Source organism: Heptranchias perlo, unplaced genomic scaffold, assembly GCF_035084215.1.
Source record: "Heptranchias perlo isolate sHepPer1 unplaced genomic scaffold, sHepPer1.hap1 HAP1_SCAFFOLD_60, whole genome shotgun sequence".
NCBI lineage: Eukaryota > Metazoa > Chordata > Chondrichthyes > Hexanchiformes > Hexanchidae > Heptranchias > Heptranchias perlo.
Genome location: NW_027139623.1, coordinates 4,356,028 through 4,381,825, shown reverse-complemented (window position 1 = coordinate 4,381,825; position 25,798 = coordinate 4,356,028). Strand labels below are relative to the sequence as shown.

At 45.0% G+C, this 25,798-nt stretch overlaps 2 protein-coding genes and 1 non-coding gene across 3 annotated transcripts in view; 2 read left to right on the top strand and 1 right to left on the bottom strand.

The window, feature by feature from the left end:
- Window positions 1–25,798, bottom strand: part of LOC137316691 (zinc finger protein 585A-like) — a 221,997-nt gene that overhangs the window by 81,119 nt on the left and 115,080 nt on the right. The gene's annotated exons all lie outside the window — the stretch shown is intronic.
- Window positions 5,355–5,426, top strand: trnag-ucc (transfer RNA glycine (anticodon UCC)). The gene has a single exon. It is a non-coding gene; the product is annotated as a tRNA-Gly (tRNA).
- Window positions 6,874–10,530, top strand: LOC137316669 (zinc finger protein 271-like). Its single transcript, XM_067980515.1, has 4 exons — window positions 6,874–6,966; window positions 7,714–7,824; window positions 9,143–9,939; window positions 10,024–10,530. The coding sequence occupies exons 1-4, from the start codon at window positions 6,874–6,876 to the stop codon at window positions 10,397–10,399; spliced, it is 1,377 nt and encodes a 458-aa protein (XP_067836616.1). The 3' UTR covers window positions 10,400–10,530.

The window sequence follows — 25,798 nt, the reverse complement described above, 5'->3', positions numbered from 1 at the left end:
TTGAATTGGTATATAATGTGTAGATCTGACTGCACTAAAGGAATTGATACTGCCTCTTTAAGTTTTATTTTATAAGATTTTTGGACTCTTGTGTAATGTGTATCTCGGTCTGTGCGAATAGAATTGATACTCTATCTTTAAATCTATAGATACCTGTTTATAATAAACTCATAGTATATGTGTTTCTCAGGTTACACTGTCACAGCATTGCTCAATCTGATAATGTACATGAGTTTTGGACTTGCAATTTGTATTCGAATGGCACACAATTCGAATGGATACTTCATGTATTAAACTCACGTGTGTGTGAGAGAGAGTTTTGGGCTAGCATACAATTGGAATCTTGAGGTATCTGGGATTTAATTCATGGCGAAAGTTGTCCTTTTTTGAAATTGACAATCTGAAAGCATGACTTTGGACTGGGATTTTTGTATCCACCTGTCAGCGGGACTGAGTGAGGGGGAAATGGAACAGTGTCTGCCTCACCTGCACTGTTTGAATGTTGGATTGAAAATGTGTCTCTGGAACGTGGGATCAGTGTGGGACTGACTACTTCTGCTGTCTGAGACTGTGGAACTGATGATCTGTCTGTGTCTCTGTGCTCTGTGAGTGATAATGTACTTACTGTGTGTGAGAAGGAGCTGGCTGCACTGTTCCTTTGCCTCGGATGGAGGAAACTTCACTTTCATTCTGGCTCCTTCAAGGGTTTGCCTGTAGAAAGAAACATATATCTTGTAACTCAAGAACGGGTGAGGTAGAAAATACAGAAGTGATCAGTTAAATATCTCTGTCAATAATTATTTTGAATATCCACAAATGAAAACCAGTGATACAAACGGTGTCATTGTCCAACTCCACTGCAGTACTGCAGCACTCAGCTTCTGCACACCAGGTGTGTTGGGTGATTTTAAAACAATTTCGTGACATCCAGACACAACCCAACCCCTCCACTGATCAATGAATGGGACTACCCGATGGGGCAGGGACCTTTGTACAGGTCAGTTTTCTCATCTCCTCTCCCATGGGACAAACCGTTCACCTGAGGAAGGAGGCAGCCTCCGAAAGCTTGTGAATTTAAAATAAAATTGCTGGACTATAACTTGGTGTTGTAAAATTGTTTACAATGGGACAAACCGTTCAACTGAAAGCAAACAACCGCTGTTTGAAATGTGTCCTTCACACTTCTCACCTGATGCCTGCAATAGACGCTCTTTGTATAACTCCCCACATCCTTACTGTCCGGCTCTGTTTCCACTCTTCACTGTCCAATAACAATAAACAGCGTGAGACTGGAACTAAACCAGGAACATTCACTGCTGATTTGGGGAGAGAAAGCAGCAATAATTTTAAATAGCAGGTTCTTCCCATTCTGTCCCCCTTACCCTGGACACACCCTGGACACACACAGCCCGAGAATGACCTCTCCCTTCCCCCGCTCACTCCATGTTCCGGGACCAGTTCCTGATCCACTCCGCCTCTTACAAACAGCCCCCGGACTCCCCCTGACCTTCCCCCGGACTCAATGCCGATCTCTGAGCCCATCTGCGGACACGGTCCCGAAGCGATGAGCTGCTGTAACGAGGCTGCTCTTTGCTCCCTTCCCCCGGGGGCCGTGATCTCTCCATTCCCGGCTGTTTTAAACCATCTTCTTCCGCTCACTGAGGGAATGGCGCCCACAGGCCGAGCTGGGGGAGGGCAGCGCGCATGCGCTCTTCTGCTCACCAACAACCAGCGCTGGGGGCGGGGCTGAGTCACGCATGCGCAGATATCTGGTTTAATTCCCAATACAAAAATCGATGGAAACTTTCCCCAATTGGAATTTTTCAGAGTCTGAGCAAAGGAAGTGGGTCTGGGGGAAAGGTCAGAGGGAATGGGGTCCACAGGCAGTGCAGGAACAGGCACCAGAATGGAAAACAGATGGGATTCCACCAGTGCCTAACGCTGGAATCCAGACTGACTTTACAATCTCTAACTATTAAACTAGATGTTTCCATCCCTGCTGTTTCTCTCGGTATCTTTTGATGGTAAAGAGCCTTTCAGTGATAAAGTGGGCGGCTCTGAAATGAGCCAATGGGCTCTGTTCATTCTTGGACCCTTTTATGATAAAACTGACGCGTGAGGAAGAAACGAGAGGAAGGATTTCTCAAACCAATCCTGGAAAAACATGGAGGAAAGAGTGAGTCGGTGTGTTTGTCGGGACCATGTAGGATTAATATCCGATAGCAGAAGTCCCAGATTAATTTAATCAGAGTAATACTCTCGATGACTGAGAGTAATAGCGAACGTCCCTGTGCTGCAAAACAGAATAAAGTACAACAGGCAAGAGAGGGTTAAATGTGGCCCATTGTTTTTTCACTCTCTGAACTGAGGGTGGGATTAATTGTGTGTCTGCCTCTGGTCCAATATCAGTGAGAGATGAGATTGCATCTTTTGTCTCTCCAATGGGATCTTTCTGGATAACACTTAGCTTTGCAGCTCAGTCTGCAACTGATACTCTGGCACTGTGTCTCTCCGCGCTATCTCTCACCGTATCTGTCTCGCTTTATCTCTCTTTCTGGTGCTGTCCATGAACACACTGATAGGAAGTGTAAGACTGACAGTGTATGTTTGTCTTTCTCTAGTGCTGGACATGAAGGTGTGATATTGTCTGATATAAAACAGAGAGAATGGGATGTCCGGGCCGGGCCTCACTGTAACTGGGGATGTGTTTGGCTCCAGTCCCAGTTCAAGGTCATAATCTTTTCACAGATTGAGGGCAAGTGTCTCTGTGAGAAGATAACACTGGTGGAGAAACCCCGCGTCATAACTCAAACCCCAACAGATGAGATTCTCAACATCAGCTGGAATAAGGTGTTTGTGAACTGCTGAACCCGTCTGGGAGGGAATGTGTGGGGAGATAGAATCGGGTCTGGGACTGAAATGGAAGGAGGCAGGTTGACTTGTTAACGAAGGGACTGTATTTAGGCAGGAATATTACTGACTGTTAATTGCAACGGGGCTTATTTAAAAGCTCCGGATTTCTGGAAATCTTTGAATATGAAGCCCGAGTCTGTAAGGGTTTGTGCGGAGCGCTGTGTTTCGGTTCTATTATCGATAAACGGTTTGAAATTGGCGGATGGAGAAAGCTGGAGGTGGAGCTGGAAGATCAGAGGCCGCTCTCTGCTCTGTTTTTCACTGTCTCCTCCGCTCCCTCCCTCTCTGTTCAATCCCCCATATGGAACCAAAGCGGATAGCTGGACTCTAAACTCGGTTCATTCGTCAACACGACGAAAGGCGAGTAATGTTTCTGATCTCCTGAGCACCAGGCAATTCACTGTTATTTGTTTCTGTACAGAGTTACATTTCAATGATTCCCCAGTGTGTTTAATGCGGTCTGTAAATAATCTAACAAAATAGAACAGAAAGGGAGCGAAGCGCTGAATCCCACAGATGTAGAAAGGTTAGTCGAGCAGTTCTGGTGATGCTTTACGAGCCCAGCATGGCAAGTATTTCAAATAAATACAAGAAATCTGGTGATGTGCAGACTGGGGTCCATAAGTCACCATTTAAATTACCGGACTGTGGTCGGTGCCCTGACTCCAGTCCCATTAATACCTCATCTCGGCTACAACGAGAATAAAGCAGCTCAAAGCCACGCTGGTAGCATGATATCAGCATCTCCCTTCAGACAGTAACCAGCCCTTTCACAGATACAGTGGGTGGCTCTGAAAAGAGCCTTTCCATCGAGTTACATCGAAACTACGGCACAGAAACAGGCCATTCGGCCCAACTGGTCTGTGTTGGCGTTTATGCTCCACACGAGGCTCCTCCCTCCCTACTTCATCTAACTCTATCAGGATACCCTTCGATTCCTTCCTTCCTCATGTGTTTATCGAGGTTCCCCTTAAATGCACCTGTGCTATTTGCCTGAGCTGCTCCTTGCGGTAGTATTTTCCACATTCTAACCACTCTTTGGGTAAAGCAGTTTCTCCTGAATTCCCTATTGGATTTATTAGCGACTATTTTATATTTATTATCTTTAGTTTTGGACTCCCCACAAGTGGAAACATTTTCTCTATGTCTACCTGATGAAACCCTATCGTAAGACCTCTATCAAGTCACCCCTCAGCCTTCTCTTTTCGAGTGAAAAGACCCCCAGTCTGTTCAGCATTTCCCAATAAGAATATCCTCACATTTCTCGTATCATGAGAATCTTTTTTGCACCTTCGAAGTCCTTTATATAATATGGAGACCAGAACTGTGCACAGTACTCCAAGTGTGGTCTAACCAAAGTCCCATACAAGTTTAACATAACTTCTTTGATTTTCAATTCTATCTCTCTAGAATGAATCCCAGTGTTTGATTTGCCTTTTTGTGACCTTATTAACTTGCGTCGCTACTTTCAGTAATTTTTATATCTGTACCACGAGATCCATTTGCTCCTCCAGCCCGTTTAGACTCTTATTATCCAAGCAGTGTGTGACCTCCTTATTCTTCATTCTGCAACTTTATTAATGTCCTCTTGCATTTTGATGCATTCTTCCTTTGTATTAACTACATCGCCCAATTTGTTGTCCACAAATTTTGAAATTGTACTTCCGATTCTCGAGTCCCGAATTGTTCATGTAAATTGTGAACGGTGGTCCTAACACCGATCCCTGTGGAACTCCACTTCCCACCTTTTTGACAATCTGAGTAACTACCCTTAACCTCTATTCTCTGTTTTCTGTTTTGATGCCAGCTTGCAAACCATTCTATCACCTGTCCCTGAACCCACGTGCTCTGAACTTAGCCATGAGTGGACAATGCATTACCTTATCGAAGGCCTTCGGAAAATCCAAATATATTGCATCAACTACATGAACCTTGCTCTCCTTGGGTCTCTCTCAGAGTGTTTACACTGCCCGCTCACCCTCACTGATATTCTATCTTTGAACGGCTGTAATATTGTCCTTTAGTAATATTGCTGCTCCTCCTCCTTTCCCTATTTCTCTGTCCTTTCTAACGATCTTATAGACTTGAATATGAAGCTGCCATTCGTGCCCAGCTGGTAGTCAGGTCTCCATAATGATTTAATGTAATTATCTAACTTTACTCAATGGCTGATGTGAGCTGCGGCAAAATGTATTTCCAGCCGGTCAAGTATTGCAGGTATCGACTGTCTCTTCAGTCCGATATCAGGTGAAGAATTACTGGCTGTTGTGTAATTTCCATTGATTGGGGGTTGGCGTCATCGACTGTGCGGAAACGGGAACTGCAACAGAGCGAGAAAGGATCCGTCAGAAACCAGTTGAAATGAAGAACAAAATCGAACAGCCTGCAGTGTCTGTTCAGGGTCTGATGTTTGAGAGCAATTTGATCATCCCTGATTGTCAGCGATGGTGGTATAGTGGTGAGCATAGCTGCCTTCCAAGCAGTTGACCCGGGTTCGATTCCCGGCCATCGCATTTCAGTATTCTTATTAAATTATTTCCATCATTAAGTTTGCCATCGAATTTGTTGCAGTTCAGCTGGATATTGTTTCCAAAACATGAACTGGTATAATTACAGCAAAATGTTTTCAACGTTAATTTATTTTTCCTATAGAATGAATAGATGACAAATATACTGGAAATAGTGAGCCACCAAGGGTCTAACCAGAGCGAGGAAGGCAAATGATATGTTAGCTTTTATTGCAACGGTGTTGCAATATAAGAGTAATAAGGACTTGCTGCAATTGTGCTATGAGGACATATTGTGTAAAATTGGCCTATATTCGCTGGAGTTTAGAAGAATGAGAGATGATCGCATTGAAACGTGTCAATTTTTTAGACGGCTTGACAGGGTAGATGCGGAGAGGCTGATTCCCCTGGCTGGAGAGTCAAGAACTTGAGGTCAGAGTATCAAGATCAGGGGTCGGCCATTTAGCATCGACATGAGGGAAAAATTCTTCACTCAAAGGGTTGTGAATCTTTGGAATTCTCCACCCCAGAGGGCTGTGGATGCTCAGTAGTTGAATATATTCAAAGCTGAGATCGATAGATTTTTGGACGCAAATGGCATCAAGGTACATGGGGATGGGGCGAGAAAGTGGAGTTGAGGTCGAAGATCAGCCATGATCTGATTGAATGGCGGAGCAGGCTCGCGTATCGTATCGCCTACTCCTGCTCCTATTTCTTATATTCTAATGTAGAGAGCCTTATATCCAAGTGTGCTGATGACACTAAGTTAGGTAGCACCGTAAACATTATAGATTGGAGCAGAAAGTTGCAAAGGGACATCGATAGATTCAGTGAGTGGGCAAAACTGTGGCAGATGGAGTTCAACGTGGGGAAGTGTGAGATCATCCACTTTGGACCATAAAAAGATAGATCAGAGTATTTTCTAAAGGGCAAGAAACTAGGAACTGTGGATGAGCAGAGGGGTTAATGAGATCAAGTACAGAATTCACTAAAAGGTGCAAAAATAAGTTAAAATGGTAATGGTATTTTGATGTTTATTTCAAGGGACAGGAAATAAAAATGAGTGGCAGTTATGTCACAGTTATTCAGAGCTCTGGTTAGAGCTTATTTAGAGTATTGTGTTCAGTTCTGGGCACCGCACCTCTGGCAGGATAAGAACATAAGGAATATGAGCAGGAGTAGGCCTTACGGCCCCTCGAGCCTGCTCCGCCATTCAATAGATCATCTGCTCTTAACTGCCCGATCCCCATATCCCTTGATTGTCTTGTCCAAAAATCTATCAAACTCAATCTTGAATACACTAAACGACTGAACATCCACAACCCTCTGGGGTGGAGAGAACCGTATCGACGAAGATAAAGGGAATGAAATGAACTGTGTCATACAGTTACATTTCGCTGCTCTGTCTGAACATTTTAGTCACTACTTCCCTGCAGAGGGATTTGAAAATTCGATGCAAAAGCGTTGGGTGAAAGATCCTTTTGCTTTCGAAAATCCTGAATCTAGAATGAAGCTAAATTTGATGCCTGATCAAGAAAACGGGCTGGTGCGACTCTCCTGTGACAGCGCACTGAAAACACGCCTCAAGTCATTCAGTTTGTCTTATTTTTGGATCAGTGCTTTCACAGATGATCCACTGTAAGTAAGATTAGTGTTCCGTTGTTCCTGTCGTTCACAAAAACCTACATCTGCGAACTGGGATTTTCGACTTTGAGAAGGTTAAAAACAAGAGAAAGAAACCGAATCAACCGTGCCTGATATGCGTGGAGCGCTTTCATCTTGTGATCCAGATTGGAACGAGATCATGAACAACAGGCCGACCCATCCGTCACCTTAAGTAAGTGAAACTCAACCTGAACTTTTTTTTATTCTATTTGCACAATATTTCAAATGTTTTTCAAGTAACGTCGATGTTTAATTTTAGTTATTACTTGAAATGAAGTGAAGAGCATGGACTGACCTTTATTGGGATTTGATGAAAACTCCAGCCGGAAGATATTATTGTTTTGGATCCCTGGGGGAAGTGTTTCCCTTCCACTGGGTCACGAGGAAAAATGTTTGTGAAACTGGAAAAATGTTTGTGAAACACAGTTCAGTGTCTGTTTAGCAAACCGACCCTCAATTCCTCAGTCCGTATTTCTAGAAACGCTTCTGTGCGCGACGTCGGCAAAAAAACACTGACCGACTCCCGGTGACTAATGGCGGCCGGAGGCCCCACAATCCCCCGCGACCTAGAAAACCCTCTATCTCTCCAAGGCGCTGATTTCGTAATCAGACTGCGCATGCTCCCCAGGCCCGCCCTCCATTCTGGGAGCGCTTCGGTCCTGCAGTTTGTCGCGAGTCGGACTCGGTGGAAACAGGAGAAGAAACCGGGAAGCGGCGGGTGGGACGAGGGAGGCGCTGGGTGAGGGGTTTAATGGTGCTAAGGGCACCCGGGCCGCCCGTCCGCCGGGCCCCCCGGCTCTGATTCGGGTTCTGAGCCGCACTCGGTGTTGCTGAGACTCCGCTTGGCCCCGCTCACTGTCTCCGACCAGCACCGCGCATGCTCTGGCCATGGGCCCTTCCCGCGGCTGCGCGCTGCTCCCCTTCGAATTGAGATAGACCGTATTCTACCACGCGGGGCATTTTGGGTAAGATTATCGCCATTGTAAAACCCTCTTGCCGATATTTCTGTGATGGGGTGTGAAAGGGCGAGGTTTACCAATCAAAAGCAAAATACTGCGGATGCTGGAAATGTGAAACATAAAGAGAAAATGCTAGAAATCCTCAGCAAGTCAGGCAGCATCCGCGGAGAATGAAACAGAGTTAACGTTTCAGATTAGTGTTAAGGTTTTGTCAGAACTTGAAGAAGTGAAAGAATTAACAGTTTTTAAGCAAGGAGAGAGGCAGGGAAAGAGGGGGCGGGGAGGGAAAGAACAAAAGGGAAGGTCTGTGATAGGGTGGAGGGCAGGAGTGATAAAGCAAAAAAAGGGATGATGCTGCAAGGAAAGGAGGGTGGTAATGGGTCAAGTAAATAAACAAAGGATGACTCCAGAGGAGCTTTAAAGGGCTGCAGTCAGTTGGATGTGTGAATGAGGCCGTGAGCCAAAGGAAGCGAATTTGAAGCGGAGAGAGAGGGACACGCTGTGTAACCGGGCGCAAACACTCATCCACAGCCCAGATATCACTTCTTTCCCACTTGGCGTGAAAGGACTACATTAATTACAATAATCCATGTTATTTGATTTTGAATAGTTTAGTTTCTAAATTGAATCATGTTTCTCCAATTATATTTCCCAACTCAGATTCAAGGCCTCCAACCCAACCCAAATGTTGGAGATGGTGCGATGGGTTTGGGTTTCAGCACAGGGAGGAGGGTGAGTGTGTGAGACGGGGATTTACAGTCTGGGGGAATGAGCAGGAAGAATGTTCCATAGAAACTAGAATTGCCTGTTCTGAATTTCTATCCTGTATTCACAGTGAGGACTTTTGTAAACTCCAGTGCACTGATTGTGGAAAGAGCTTTAACCAGTTCCACAACCTGAAAAAAACATCGCACCATTCACAGCGGGGAGAAACCGGACACATGTTCTGTGTGTGGACGAGGCTTCAACTGATCGTCCAACCTGGAGAGACACAAGGACACCCGTATGATGGAGAAACCGTGGAAATGTGGGGACTGTGGGAAGGGATTCAATTACCCGTCCCAGCTGGAAACTCATCGACGCAGACACACTGGGGAGAGGCCGTTCACCAGCTCCGTGTGTGGGAAGGGATTCACTCAGTCATCCCACCTGCAGACGCACCAGCGAGTTCACACTGGGGAGAGGCCATTCACCTGCTCCATGTGTGGGAAGAGATTCACTCTGTCATCCAGCCTCATTGAACATCAACTTGTTCACACTGATAAGAGACCTCTTAAATATTTTGACTGTGACAAGAGTATAAAAAGCAGAAATGAGCTGCTGAAACTCCAACGCACTCACACTGGGGAGAGGCCGTTCACCTGCACTGAGTGTAGGAAGGGATTCACTCAGTCATCCAACCTGCTGACACACCAGCGAGTTCACACTGGGGAGAGGCCGTTCACCTGCTCCGTGTGTGGGAAGGGATTCACTCAGTCATCCAGCCTTATTGAACATCAGCTTGTTCACACTGATAAGAGACTTTTCAAATGTTCTGTCTGTGATAAGAGCTTTATAAGAAAAAGTGATCTGCTGACACACCAACGCACTCACACTGGGGAAAGGCCGTTCACCTGCTCTGTGTGTGGGAAGGGATTCACTCAGTCATCCAGTCTACTGATACACCAGCGAGTTCACACTGGGGAGAGGCCGTTCACCTGCTCCGTTTGTGGGAAGGGATTCACTCAGTCATCCAGTCTACTGATACACCAGCGAGTTCACACTGGGGAGAGGCCGTTCACCTGCTCCGTGTGTGGGAAGAGATTCACTCGATCATCCCACCGGCTGAGACACCAGCGAATTCACACTGGCCAGAGGCCGTTCGCCTGCTCCGTGTGTGGGAAGGGATTCACTCAGTCGTCCAGCCTTCTGACACATCAACTCGTTCACACTGATAAGAGACCTTTTAAATGTTCTGACTGTGAGAAGAGCTTTAAAAGAAAAAAGGATCTACTCACACACCAACGTACTCACAGTGGGGAGAGGCCGTTCACCTGCACTGAGTGTGGGAAGAGATTCAGTCAATCATCCAACCTGCAAACACACCAACATATTCACAATGGGGAGAGGCCGTTCACCTGCTCCGTGTGTGGGAAGAGATTCACTCGGTCATCCTACCTCATTGAACATCAACATGTTCACACTGATAAGAGACCCTTTGAATGTTCTGACTGTGGGAAGAACTTTAAAAGAACAAGGGATCAATTGAGACACCAACGTATTCACACTGGGGAGAGGCCGTTCACCTGCTCTGTGTGTGGGAAAGGATTCACTCTGTCATCCAGCCTACTGATACACCAGCGAGTTCACATGTGACTGCAGGGTTCTGCTGTTATTACTGCTGTTAATCACATGCAGGACTCAACCGTGTTCATTCTGGCAGTTGGGGATTGTTTCTGATGTTAATAATCCATTTAACAGGTTTGCAGTATTAGAATTCTGTAAAAGTGTCAAATAAATCAGCTTTCTTTTAAACACAGTCTTTCTCGTCCTTGATATCTCGATGATAAGACAAGGTGATTGAGGACTTATGATGAAGTAAGTGGAATCCATCTTAGAACTGAGTTCCTCCACCTTTTTGAAAGATGGATCCACAAGATGTCCAAGGCTGACAGGACAGAAAATTCTATTATATCACAGGGTCCACTTCAATCAGCCTGCGCAGATTTCCACTACCCTTGTGTGGGAAAGAGATTCCTGATTTCACTCCTGGACGCCCTAACTCTAAATTTAAGTTTATGCCCTCTTGTTATGGATTCCCCCATCAGAGAAAATAGTTTGTAATTCTACCCTAACGAATCCCTTTATAATTTTAAATATCTGGATCAGATCACCTCTCAACCTTCTAAACTCAAGGGAATGCAAACCAAGGGAATACAACCGGTCCTCATTAATTTGACCCTTCAAGCCTCAGTGTCATTCTGGTGAATCCGCACTGTCTCCCCTCCAAGGCCAATATATCCTTGGTGAGGATCAGTACTCCAGATGGGCTCTGACCAAGGCTCTGTAGAACTGAAGCGTCACTTCCTCCCCTTTGTATTCCAGGCCTCGAGATAAAGGCCAACATTCCTTTAGTCTGTGATTATTTTTGTATCTGTGCACTAGCTTTTAGTGATTTGAGTACATGGACACACAAATCCCTTTGCTCCTCCACCGATCCCAATCTCTCACTTCAAGAAAATACTCCAATGTTTCCTTCTTGCTTCCAAAGTGAATGATCTCACTCTTCCCCACATTGAACTCCATCTGCCACAGTTTGTCCATTCACTTAAACTATCCCTTTGTAACTTCCTGCTCCCATCTGCACCACTTACTGTGCCTCCTAACTTAGTGTCACCTGGAGACTTGGATCTACAACTCTCTATTCCTTCATCCAAGTTATTGATGAATATGGGGAAAAGCTGAGGCCCCAGTACAGATCCCGGGGGTCACCACTTCTCACATCCCGCCAATCAACGAACGTTCCTTTTATCTCTACTCTCTTCTCCGACCTCCCAACCAATTCCAACACAAGTCACAAGGTCACTATCAATTCTGTGTATTTTTATTGATTCTATTAATCTCTTGTGCTGAACGTTATCAAATGCCTTCTGGAAGTCCATACAGACAACATCCATAGACGCTCCCCTGTCCACCTTGTTAATTACCTCAAAAAATCCAACTGGATTAGTCAGACATGACCTGCCCTTCACAAATCCATGTTGACTCTCTTTGATCAGCTCAGACTTGATCAAGTGCTCAATCATTTTGTCTCTGATGATAGATTCCAGTAACTTCCCCACAACTGACCTTAAATGGACAGGTCTGTATTTTCCTGGTTTCTTCCTCCCTCCTTTCTTATATAACGGAGTGACGTTTTCAATTTTCATCTCCAAGGGCACAATTTCTGAGTCCGGAGAGCTTTGGGAAATTATGACTAATGCATCTGCAATTTCCCCTCCCGTTTCCTTTAATACCCTGGGGTGGAAACCAACAGGTCCTGGAGATTTGATTCTTTGCTTGAAGTTATTTATTTATCCGATTGTGTATAACAGGACTGAGTGTCCCAGCACCGACTGTGTACATAACAGGACTGAGTGTCCCAGCACTGACGGTGTATGTAAAAAGACTGAATGTCGCAGCACTGACTGTGTATATAACAGGACTGAGCGTCCCAGCTCTGACGATATAACAGGAATCTGTATCCCAGCATTGACTGTGAGTATCAGAGGACTGAGTGTCCCAGCACTGACTCTGTGTGTATCAGACGACCGACTGTCCCAGCACTGATTATGTGTCTTACAGGACTGACTGTCCCGGCACCGACTGTGTCGATAACAGGATTGACTGTCCCAGCACTGTCTATTCTTCCAGTCTACATGGGCTGTGGAGGAGATAAATGGGTGGGTTAGAATCCATAATCGGGTGGAATGACATGGGGTTGTCCGTGGAGATTAAATCGGTTGGAAGAGATTACAGAGATATGGAGGGGGAGAGGACAATGGTGGGACTTGAACACGAGGATGAGGATTTTAAAATCGAGGCTTTGCCGGACCGGGAGCCAATGTAGTAACACACGAACAGAAACTTACGGTTCACTGCCCGGCAGACAGGTGGAGAAGACATTGGTGTCCGCGGGGGAACAGTCAGGGTCACAGCAGCAGTCGAGTTCGGAGAAACCGCCAGTCAGGTCACAGGTACAAATGGGAACTGCTGGAACAAGACACACACAGTGAGATCTTACAACAGAGCACGGACGGTCTCAAAGACCACCTCCCTCCATTGTCTGAATCCACGATCACCGTCTTCACCATCTCCCAAAATCAATCTGCAGACTTATCCTCCCACTGCTTTCTACTCACCGAATTACAGCTTCCAGATACCCAGCACAACCCACTTAATAAATAATAATTATTATACGGAGAGAATAGAGAAGCTGGGATTACTCCCTTTGGAGCAGAGAAGGTTCAGGGGAGATTTACCAGAATGATTCCGGGGATGAAGGACTTCAGTTAGCGGGAGAGACTGGAGAAGCTGGGATTGTTCTCCTTAGAGCAGAGAGGGTTAAGGGAAGATTTAATAGAGGGGTTGAAAATGAGGAGGGGTTTTGATGGAGTCGATGGGGAGAAACTGTTGCCACTGGCGGGAGGGTCGGTAACCAGAGGACACAGATTGAAGGGAATTGGGAAAAGAGCCAGAGGGAGATGAGGAGAATGTTTTTGGGCAGCGAGTTGTTCTGATCTGGAATTCACTGCCTGAAAGGGCGGTGGGAGCAGATTCAATAATAACTTTCAAAAGGGAATCGGGTCAATCCTTGAAGGGGGGAAATTTGCGGGACTGTGGGGAAAGAGCAGGGGGGAGTGGGACTAATGGGATCGCTCTTTCACAGAGCCGGCACAGGCACGATGGGCCGAGCGGCCTCTTTCACAGAGCCGGCACAGGCGCGATGGGCCGAGCGGCCTCTCTCTGTGCTGTTTGATTCTCGCTCACTTTTGGGCTCCGACCCACGGCCCGTTTGACGGGGAGGCGGGAGAGTGACTCCCCCCCGAGCCCAGCTCGACACCGGCCGCTGACAGAGTGGAGATTCACGGGGCCCGCAGGAGGCCCCGAGTAACTCCCCCCGTCACCCCCCCCCTCCCCCACCACCCCGCTCTCCCCTCTCAGGCCACTCCCGGTGCCGGCCCTCCCTCTGTGGGCTTCGCCCCCGCCCACAGCACCGCCCGCAGGGAACGCGGCAGAGGGACCGCGCTGCGCATGCGGCACGTACGCGTCGTGACATCAACGCGCAAAGATGAGAGACGCTGCCGCGTGTCACGTGATGGGAGGAGTCAGCCCAGGAGGCGTTTGGCGGGGGTGGAGTGATGGCCGGGTGCGGGGTTGGGGGGGGGGTCGGGCGGGGGGTGAAGGTGAGAGCTGTCAATCAAAGGGCCCGGAGTCAGCACTCACTGCGCACAGGTTTTGGAGAATTTGTTCAAAAATGCAAAATCTGCAACCATGAAATAAAAATAGAAATGTACAAAAAAGAGAAAAAATTGCAAATGCAATAAGCTGAATTAAAACTGAAATGTCCAAACTCACATTAGGCTGATGATCTGGGTCCTCCTGATTTATTAGTCTTCTCTCCCTGAGGCACAGGATGAGCACAGTGCTTGAATGCATTTTAAGGCAGATGGTGCTGGATGTATGGAATGGACCAGCAAGGGAGGCAGTGGGGCCTGATTGTATGAGCAAACTCCAGAGAGTTGGCTCAGTATCTGATAGCGATACCTTGGGATATGACAGACTAGAAATTGGGATTTTTTTTTTGTGGATGTGCGCGAACTCTTAGTGATTGGTGTCCCTGGACACCCAAACCACTTTGCTCCTCTGCAGTCCCTAGTTTCTCACCATTAAGAAAATACTCCTATTTCTCACATGTTGCCTGCAATAGATGTTCTTTGTACAGCTCCCACATCTTTACTGTCCGTCAATATTTCCACTGTTCATTGTCCAATAATAACAGGCACGGTGAGACTGGAACATGTTCTTAATATTTCAAGATATACTTTATTTCATAAAATTCATGAAAGCACACAGCTCAATGTAAATATCACAGTTGCAATTCAAAGCAATAGAAGAGATATCGTACACGCTACGATTCCATTATTACAATTGAAAACACAGAACATATTTTCTAATACATGCTGCACAATACAAGGTAAAATAGCCTTACACGGTGGCCTTTCCCCAGAGATCCTTTGCACCTCGCTTCAGTGCGTCCCACAGCATGTACTCCTGGACCTTGGAGTGTGCCAGGTGGCAATACTCGGTCGTGAACAGCTCCTTCAGCTTGAAGACCAGTTGGTTTCGGGAGGAACAAAGGGACTCCTTCGCCGAGTTGATGGTCTTCCAGTAGCAGTTGATATCTGTCTTGCTGTTCGTCCCTGGGAACTGCCCGTAGAGAACAGCGTCCTGTCTATCCGGGATGTTGGGGTGAACCCCTCTTCACCTCAATGGTATAGGGGTCTTGTCTCTATGGAGGGGGGTTATCACCTTTTACCCGAATATACCCCATGAACCCACATTCATGTTAATGTTTGGCAAACACTGTCTGATTTCTTTGACGCACCTGTCGAATATTGGGATCAGCGACATAGGGGGTAATTTCAACTTCACTGCCTGGGCGGTAAACTGAAAGAGCAGAAATTAAAATCGGGCTGGTTCTATTAGGGGCGGTTGATCCGCTCTACCAGTTCTGCGATGGTGAAAATTTCCCTTCATGTGTTGTGAACCGGTGCAGTTTGAGAAAATGGACCAGCTTGTGGGCTTCGAAGATTGAAACTAAGGCGTATGTCAGGGAAGGTGTGGCCGATTTTAAGCATCCCAGCCTGGCGGAAATGGGTTTGTAGAGGCGAGTAAATGGTGTCAGGTCACTTACCGCCCCTTTAACACTGGCGTTCCTGCCTCCGCCATCGGGGGTCGGGTCCTGAGGAGAGCGGCTGGAACAACACTCACCTGTTTCCGGTCAGGTTACGTGTAATATGTAAATCAGTGTATTATGACGTACACGGGACACCATTTAATGTTAGTTACAAATGGGTGGAGGAGCCGCTCTTTCGATGGGCATTGAGTGGTCCAGAACACTGAACAGTTTCTTTTTAACTTATATTTTGTGGGGCAAGGAGGAGCGGGAGAGCTTTCCCTTGGCCTGCTGCGGCCATGACAAATCTCCCGCCTCCTGATCATCTCAGAAAGATCTCCTGAAAGATCTGTGTAACCAGGCAAACCCTCACTTCCCATTAAACTCCATGCTGAGGAAAAATTGCTGCACAGCAGCACAGAGAGGAAACGATCTCCGCAACTCCCCACTGGAGTTTGAAATTACATTAATATTTTACCGGTTATTAACGGTCCGGGTGTTGCTCCATTATTATTCTGTTCTGGTCAAAACAAATGTCCCAATGAACAGGACGCTGTCTGACCCTGACAGCTCACCCTCAGTCCATCCCACCGGGCAGTGTGTGTGATGGGAAATAATCATCAACCGAAACGGAGGATTTGTTTTTATACATTTCAGGATTAAACATTTAATATTGAAATCATATTATTTCCAGACTAATAACAGCAAATAATTTCATGTTAGAATCACATCTTGTATCATTTCACAACACCGCATTTGTCGGGTAAAATTTAATTCCTGTCTGCTATTTCCAAATTTATTTAAAGTATTGGATTGATATCAGTTACTTTAGTGAACTCATTGATGTCAATGGATAGTAAAATCAGGCGCGGTGAATAACGGGCGCCCGATCTGCTACCGCCCATCTTGGGCCACCGCCAAACGTGAAACTCTAATTGACTCTAATTGACTTTTTATTTAATTTCGGATGGAAAGTCTTCAGACGCTTCTATGATTTAACTAATTTAGCAATTAGATTCAGTGGGTATTTCACCCCGTTCTTCAGCTCCTCTCTGAATTTAGTCTGGGTCACAGCATAAATACACGTGTTGGTGCAGGAACTGAGAAGTTGAAGCATGAATCCGGCTGATTCAATGTCACTGACCGTATAGTACTGGACGTTTGTTGTTCGCAGAGAGATAAAGTAAAAAACTTCTGCGCTCCATAACAATATAAAACTGCCTGATATACTGAAGAGTAAAATGATGGATTTCCTTCTGTTCTCTATCTCTGGATCCTTGTGATTCTCTCCATTGCTGCGGCCCCGGAGTCCCCTGCGGACTCGACTGGCCGCTAAAATGTGCCTGGCGGTGAGAACATTGAACAGCAAAATCAGAATGAATGGGAGACAAGGCATCAAAACAAGATTAAACAAGTCAAACGCTGCCCATGCGGGTGAAGTGAAAAAGGTCGGTTTCACGACACAACCCCGGGGTACATTGTCCATTATATATTCCCGGCCAATTACAAAGTACAATGGAATGTTTAGTAAACAGCTCAGCGCACTCACCACCCCGATAACAACAGCCGCCGTTTTCTCGGTGCAATATTTTGTTTTCAGCTTCTGACAGCAAATGGCCACAAATCGATCAAAGGTGAAAACCACAGTGAACCAGACAGAGGTCGATATGGCCGCAAAACTCAGGTTAACAATGAGACGACACACGGGGGTAATGGTCAAGAATGAAACTGGGAAATAAATCTCAACAATGCGCCACATTAGGACATCAGTGATAACGACCAGGAGATCGGCCGCTGCCATTCCCACCAGGTAGCGAGTGATACATTTGGAGAGTCCGCACTTTCCTCGGGACAGGATCACAATCGCCACCAAGTTAACTGTAAGAGAGAGAAACGGAAGGAGAGAAATTACTGATCAGACCTGGAGACAAAGCGGCAGTTTGAGATGATCTGGGGTGAAATTTCCAGCTTTGTTGCTGCATCAAACGGTGGAAACTGGTTCACTGACCTGGGCAGCGCTTTCGGACAGAGAAATTGGGAAATTGATACAGAAAGTGAATAAAGTGAGCACCAGATCCACTGTAAGGGCTGAGTGAGGGGGCAGTGCCGGTGGGGAAGGGAGGAGGGAAATAAACACCGGGATTCCAAAAGTTTAAATCCGGATTTGGGCTCCAGATGGACAGGAAAGTGAGCGAGGGACGAGAAGGTGAGGGGACAGGGGGAGGTTTGTTGCTCTGGGTGGAGAGAGCCGACTGGGGCTGGCACAAAACGGGATAGACCGTGATCCGTGGCGCTGAATTTGAGGCTTCGGATTGGATGAGAAGAGGCAGCTGGAGGCCGAGCGAGCGAGTGCGTTTGGGAGGGAGACCAATGAAAAGGACATGTGTGAGCTGGAGGGGAATCAGTAGCAGATAGTTTGGGAAAGCGAATGAACTGAGGGAACGGATGAGGAGACAGAGGATTCGATGCCGTGGGAGGAGAGGCTGGGATTCACAGGGAGAGACTGCAGCAGAGTGTTGGAGGAAATCTATTTTATAGGTTCAACTCACACAATCCAATTAATGAATTCAACCATTAATTTCTGTGGATATTGGTGTCAATAAACTGCTCGTTGGTTACATAATGTGTTCAATAAATTTACTTGCATATTCAACTCAAATTACATTAAAATACAATCATTGAATTTGCCTCGTTCTTTATTGAATAAAACTGACACATAACTTCTAGAATACAATATCCCCATAATTCAAAGCGATAAAGAAATCAATGATCCTATTCTTTAAATATATTTCAATTATGTTTATGTATTCAATCAGTAAACAAGGAAAAGGAACATTCACATAAACAGACTGAGGACCTGACAGTGATAAACACACCCGGAGAGAGTACAATAAAACTCTCACAATCTGACAACATCATAATAACACCTACAAGTCACATTTCCTCTTCATAATTGTGCTGGAAGTTTCAGCAGTTCATTCCGATGAATTATTCACACATCTGCTGCTCTCTCTCTCTCTCTCTCCCCCCTCCCTCGTTCTCCGTGTGTGCATTTCTCTCTCAGTCTATCTCTTCCTCTCTTTCCTTCTCACCGTCCCTCTCGTTTTCCTTCTCAGTCGCGATCTCTATCGCTCCTCTCTATCTCTCCGCACTGTCTCTACTCTTTCTCAATGCCCACTTTCATTTCCGAGTAAATCCGAACATCCTGCGACTGTTTTCTCTTCACCAGCCCCGTGTTCCAACGATTCTATTCTCAGTGTCAGTTTGTTAAATGGTGAAGCCTCTGTGAACAGTTTAATGTTTCTGCAGATCATCCAAGGTTCCACCTGTTCACCTACACTGTTCACTTCATCTACAAAGCAAGGAATAAAGAGAATCGAATGCCTCTTCCAGACAAACCTCACAATATTTGAAATTCATTCTCCTGTAATTACAAAGCACAGCGTTAGATGGCGGCATTGTTTAATTAATAAAGCGCAAACATCACCGCTGCTGCTTCCAATCTACAAATAAACAGAATTGCTCATGATTTGAACAGATGAAGTGCAACATGACCTCAAAACATTGCATTTTACAGTAAATTCATCCACAGTGAATCAGGGAATGAGATTGAAAGAATCAACAGCAAACACAGTTCATTAACCAGACATCTGATGCGGCGTCAGATACACACAGAATGAAATAATATTTCATAACAGTGATAACCAATAAATACATTGAAATCCCAGTTGAACTGAACCATATTATTGTGGAGGGAGGACATTGCGCTGCCTCCTTGTAACACTGAGACCGTGAGCTGTCTCATTATCAATCACTGAAAACACATTGATGAAAAAATATTCCAGGACAGGTTAGTTCCACAACATGAAACTGTTAACAGCTCCTGATGGTCTGAGACCAGCTCTTAGCCCAGACACATGATTCCAATACATTCAGTACAGAGAATAATCCAGTAACAATGCCACGGTTGGATATACAAGATCGTAATGCAAGTAATGCAGCTGCTCCAATACCAAACGAGCAGAGACTTAGGACAGAGCAGTCCACTGTGTAATACACGACGGGAGAAAATAGAATGCCATCTACAGCAGCAGAGTTAATACCGATTTACACCATGAACAGCTGAGATAATGGCTTACCTGGAACTCCAACGGCTGCGAGAACTGGATAATAAATACATTCTATCTGATACATTACTGAATATCCCATTTCTGTGAGAAGCAATGATTTCTGTTGGCCTGGAAACCGCAGCTCCGGCAGGCACTCTGTGTGGATTCATTACAGCGATCCCTGATTTATACAGGGGGTAAATCTCCACTGACACGGTTATACCCCTGATCATTGCTATTAGTTACAGTCATTTGAACAAACAGGCCACATCAGCAGCTTTGACTCCGATGTAAATGATGACGTGGATATATCACAAACTTCTCAAAGTTCAGAACCTTGTCTTAATGAGACTTCTCTCAGGAATAAAGTTAAAAGCTGTGCTCAGAAAGGATTGGTCCAACAATGAGCGGCTTCATTTACAGTTTTCATATAATTGTATTGACCATGTTCACTGCTGCCGATTCAATTATAAATTTTATAGATTTCTCCACATTATACATTGAAACCAGGGACACAAGCAGACCCGTTTCACTCTGTTCCTGCAGTTTCCCAGTGAAAATATGAATGTTGACACGAAGACAGCCTCTAAAAGAGACACCATCCTTTCAGGCAGTGCTCAACAACACTCCGTGTGAAAAATGTTCTCCTTATTTCCCCTTTAGTTGTTTTGCCAATTATTGTAACCTCTGGTTATCAATCCAATTATTTAATTACCCCTATTTGCTCTATAAAAACGCCTCATTATTATGATTACCTCTTTTTGATCTCCCCTTAACCTTTTCTGCTCTCAGGAGAACAAGCCCAGCTTCTCCAGTCTCTCCACATAACTGAAGTCCCTCATCCCTGGTATCACACTGGTAAATCTCCTCTGTACCCTCTCCAAGGCCTTTACATCCTTCTTAAAGTGTGGTGCCCAGTGCTGTACACAATACTCCAGCTGAGGCCTAACCAGCCTTTTGTAAAGGTTTAACATGACTTCCCTATTTGTGTATTCAATGCCCCTCTTTACAAACCCATGTATCGCATGCTCTTGCTTAACCGCCTTATCAACTTGCCCTGCCACCTTCAAAGATTTGTGAATATGCCTTGAGCCTATTGACACAAAACAGCGTGAAAAGTTCTTCAAAATGCACAAAAGCCCCGGTTTGGGACAGAGTGAAACCGTCACTGAAAGATAAAGGAAAGCAGCTGGGTTGGGTGTGTGTCCAAACATTGTGCATTTTTACAGATTCCCACATCTCCACACCATGAAACAGAATTGCATGAGAAGTGTCGGAGCTCTATTATGGGATGGATGGATGGATGCATTAACGGTGGGAATTGATATGGAAACATTGGGGATTAAAAGCTTCATGCTGATCCCAACGGGCAACTGCAGCACTGAGTTTATTGAAGGACATTAGTCTCCACCCACTGTGCAGATCTATATCTCAGTGATATGGTCAGCTCTAGCATACTGAAAGAGGAAGTGGAGTCTAAATAATGAGAACCGAATGGTGTTAGAATCCACTGGAAACCGGTACTTTGAGAGACACTTTACTCACTGTCATGAACATCATAATATGAGTGTCATCGCTTTGGAGGGCGGACTAAAAATACAAGATAAATAAGTAAAGAATTTGAAAATATTATATGGCACATTTTGGTAGAAGGATTAAGGAGGCCACGTACTCCCTGGAAAATAAGCGTCGAAATTGGACACAGGAGCGAAGCAATGTCGGGGTACAGATTCACAAATCATTAACAGCAGCAAATAAAGTTAACAAGGCCATAAATTGCAAACAAAGCACTGGGGTTCATTTCTAGAGCAATAGAATTGAAAAGCAGATGAGTTATGTTAAACTTATATAGAACCTTGGTGAGACCACACTTAGAATACTGTGCACACTTCTGGTCGCCATATTAAAAAAAGGATGCAGAGGCAGTGTAGAAGGTGCAAAAAAAGATTTACAAGAATGAAACCAGAACTGAGTGGTTACGCCCATCAGGAAAGATTGAACATGCTGGGGATCTTTTCTCGAGGAAAGAGAAGGCTGAGGGGTGACATGATAGAGGTTTTAAACATTATAAAGTGGTTCGATAGGGTAATCGTAGAGAAGATATTTCCACTTGTGAGACAGTCCAAATCCAGGAGCCCTAAATATAGAATAGTCACAATAAATCCAATAGGGAATTCAGGAGAAACTTCTTTCCACAGAGAGTGGTGAGAATGTGAAACTTGTTACCACATGGAGTAGTTGGGGCGAATAGTATAGATGCCTTTAAGGGGAGGCTAGATAGGTACATGAGAGATAAAGGTGTAGAAGGAAATGCTGATCGGGTTAGCTGATGTAGGATGGGGCGAGACTCGCGTGGAGCATAAACACCGGCACAGACCAGTTACGCCGAATGGACTGTTTCCATGCTGTAAATTCTATATAACATCAGGTTGAAGTTACCAGTGAGAGCAAATACATAAAAAGGAAACCTGAGGTTAAACATTTTGAACGTAAATGCACTGTGTTAATCTTTCTGATATGCTTTCAACTGAAAGTTAATTTCAAATAATTATTTAATTATTGCAAAACCACCAATATTAGAGGTGTAGTAACAGACTTATTCATGGTCATTGATTTATTAATAAATTCAATTCAATTCACTTAAAATACGTAGACATATTTAATATTGCAACTAATATCGCCTAAGCCATGAATAAGGAGATGTATTTAGGTACAGCATTCAATCAGAATGGGAGAATTGTAAACAATTTTACAACACCAAGTTATAGTCCAGCAATTTTATTTTAAATTCACAAGCTTTTGCCTGAGGAAGGAGAAAATCTCCGAAAGCTTGTGAATTTAAAATAAAATTGCTGGACTATAACTTGGTGTTGTAAAATTGTTTACAATTGTCAACCCCAGTCCATCACCGGCATCTCCACAGAATGGGAGAAAGCAGAGGAAACAAACAGTCTCACGGAAAGAGGAGGACAGTACATGAGGAAACTGACCATTCACAATTTCAGCTGGTTTGGGGCCCGGAATGGAAGTTGGGTAGTCAGCTGTTTCCACCGAATAAGGTCAAGGGAGCAGGAGGTGGGTCTAATGGGCAAGCTCAGCTCGGAAAGTACATGCGTGGAGATCGGAGGGAAACTCGAAAAAGGCTCAGGATCAGGGCTGGATGATGGGGGAGCCTTAGGAGAGGTTGGGCTTGGTGATATTGGGAATTGTGGGATGCAGCATAGGCATCTGAATGGATGGTCTTAATCTTAGTGACTTCGGTTATGTAGAGAGACTGGAAAAACTGGGATTGTTCTCCTTAGAGCAGAGAAGGTTAAGTGGAGATTTAATAGGGGTGTTCAAAATTATGAGGGGTTTTGTTCGAGTGTGTAGTGAGAAACTCTTTCCACTGGCAGGAGGGTCGGGAGTCAGAGGATACAGATTTATGTTAATTGGCAAAAGAACCAGAAGGAAATGAGGATAAATGTTGTTACACCGCAAGTTGTTCTGATCTGGAATGGTGGTGGAAGCAGATTCAATAGTAACTTCCAAAAGTGGATTGGATAGAAAGTTGAAAAGGGAAAAACTGCTGAGAGATGGTGAAAGATCAGGGGAGTGGGATTAATTGGATAGCTCATTTAAAAGCTGGCACATGCATGACGAGCCGAAAGGCCTTCCTCTGTGCTTTAAGGCTTCATGAAGTTCAGTAGGTCCTCGTATTTTTTGTTGGAGGAGAGTGTGGAGGGGGCTGGGAAAGAGATTTCTGGAGATTGTGTGTTGTGGGCAAAAGAAGCTGGAGGTTATCTTTGGTCCCCAGGGTCATCCTGGAGCAGCAGGCGGTTTTCAGAGAGGACATAGTGCTTGTTCTAATTCTGGGTCAGCCATATCTGGTGATGGATGGCTGAACCAGTTGTGGTCCAGATATGCTCATGTCTGCACCCCTTGGAATTAAACCAGCAGGAACGATCAGGATAGAAGAGAGTAAACGTTTTAATCGGGGCAAAGGCATCAAAGGTTGAAGAACGGGAGTGGTTGAGAAGTTACACAGCTGCAGAAGTATGATGACAAATGGCGGGTCAAAGTCCAGGCAACAGGGAGTGTGAAAGTGTTTATTCCAAAGTTGGAACGCTGAAGTAATTTGATTTGAAGTAAGTAAGGAGATGTCGGTTATGATGGTTGCAAGGAAGTGACCGACGCCTTGGCAGTGCACAACTCTGGGCACCACACTTTAGGAAGGATGTCAAGGTCTTGGAGCGGGTAAAGAGGAGATTTACCCGGATGATACCAGGGATGAGGGATTTCAGTTGTGTGGAGAGATTGGAGAAGCTGGGGCTGTTCTCCTTAGAGCAGGTAAGCGTAAAGGCAGACCTAATAGAGGTATTCAAAATAATGAGGGGCTTTGATCGAGAAACTAGAGTGAAACTTTTTCGGCTGGCAAAGTGGTCTTTAACCAGAGGTCACAGATTTCAAAGAGTTGGCAAAAGAACTGGAGGGAAATGAGGAGAAATGTTTACATAAAGAGGTTTGCGAAGATCTGGAACACACTACCTGAAAGGGTGATGGAAGCAGATACTTTCAAAGGGCAATTGGACATGTACTTGAAGGGGACTAATTTGCAGGGTCATGGAGAAAATAATTGGGTTGTGTTACTAATTTGGATAGCTCGTTCAAGGAGCCAGCATGGACTCGACGGGCCGAAAGGCCTCCTTCCACGTTGTAAGATTCTATGATTCTTGTCAACTTGAAATTTTAGTAAGCAATGAGAAGGATATTGGCAGAGCTCAGGAGGACATTGGTAGATTGGTGAAATGGGGAAACACATGGCAGATGACATTTAATGTAGAGAAGTGTGAAGTGATGTATTTTGGAAAGAAGAGTGAGAAGAGGCAATATAACCTAAATGATCAAATTTCACAGCGGGAGCATTAACAGAGAGACAGAACCAAGAATGTGTTGAAATATATTGAATGAAAATACATTGTGGCAATCTTTCTGATAGGCTTTTAACCGAGTAATTAATTAATTCTTTGAAATCCACCCCTAATAGTGGTGCAGGAGCACACTGATTATCAGGCATTCATTTATTCATAAAATTGAATTGAATTCACTTGAAATTGATAGAGATGTTTAATATTACACCTAATATCTCCTAAGCTAGCAATAAGGGGATATATTAGATTGTACCCCCTTTTTCTCCATTTCACCACCATAACTGAATAAGGTCTATCGAGAGGTGTAAATTTGTAACTAATTCCATTAATCCATGGTAATTATCAATAGGTGCCCTTGGGTCTAATTACAAAAAACAGCACGAAAAGTTGGAGATAAGGGGTTAATGCTGAGCCCAACTTGCAGCTGCAGCACTGTGTTCATTGAGGAACATTAGTCTCCACCCACTGTGTAGATCTGTATCTTAGTGACATCCAGCACACTGAAGGAGGAAGTGGAGTTAGAATAAATTCCTAGAGCTGAATGCCGCCTGAATTATTCACCAGAAACATTTCGTTGTACAGACAGTACACACACGCTCATAAATATCACAAAACCCATAAAATCGAGATGCAAGATGGAAAAGAGGACGAAAAATAAGCAAGCAAATTGAAAATGTCCAGTACTGAAGAGAACAGTAAGAGCAGTTGGCTTCATGGCGGAAAACAGCGGTTTCAACTTAGCGGTGGGTTCGTTCAAAGAAAGAGGAACTTAAACTCTGACAGAAGGAACAATGTCTCAACACCAACGGAATAGCTAAAAATATATTTACTAGTTTATCCACTGAATGTGTTAAAATGTTTCTTCTCCCCTTTTTCTCTCTATCTCCCCCAAAGAGGTGTATTCACGAAGGGAGTTGCTCAGGGCCGCCCTCCAATACCCCACCGCATTATCTGCTCATGTCTGAGTGCAGGGGGTTGATTGACCTGAGGTCAGCCGTGGTGACCCCTGGATAACTGCACCCACCTAACGCGCATGATCACTTCCAAGCCTGGACCACATGGCATCATAGAATCACAGAATCATAGAAGGTTACAGCACGGCAGGAAGTCATTCGGCCCATCAAGTCCGTGCTGGCTCTATGCATGAGCAATCCAGTTCGTCACACTGCACCGCCAAAAATAGAGGGCTCGTCCGGGATGCAATAAGATGATATGAGGCGACACTTGGCCGACATTACATTCAATGGCTTTGGTATCGCCGCTATCGCCCCACCCCGCCCCTCCTCCCCGCCCCTTGATAGAGATCAGCAAACTCAGC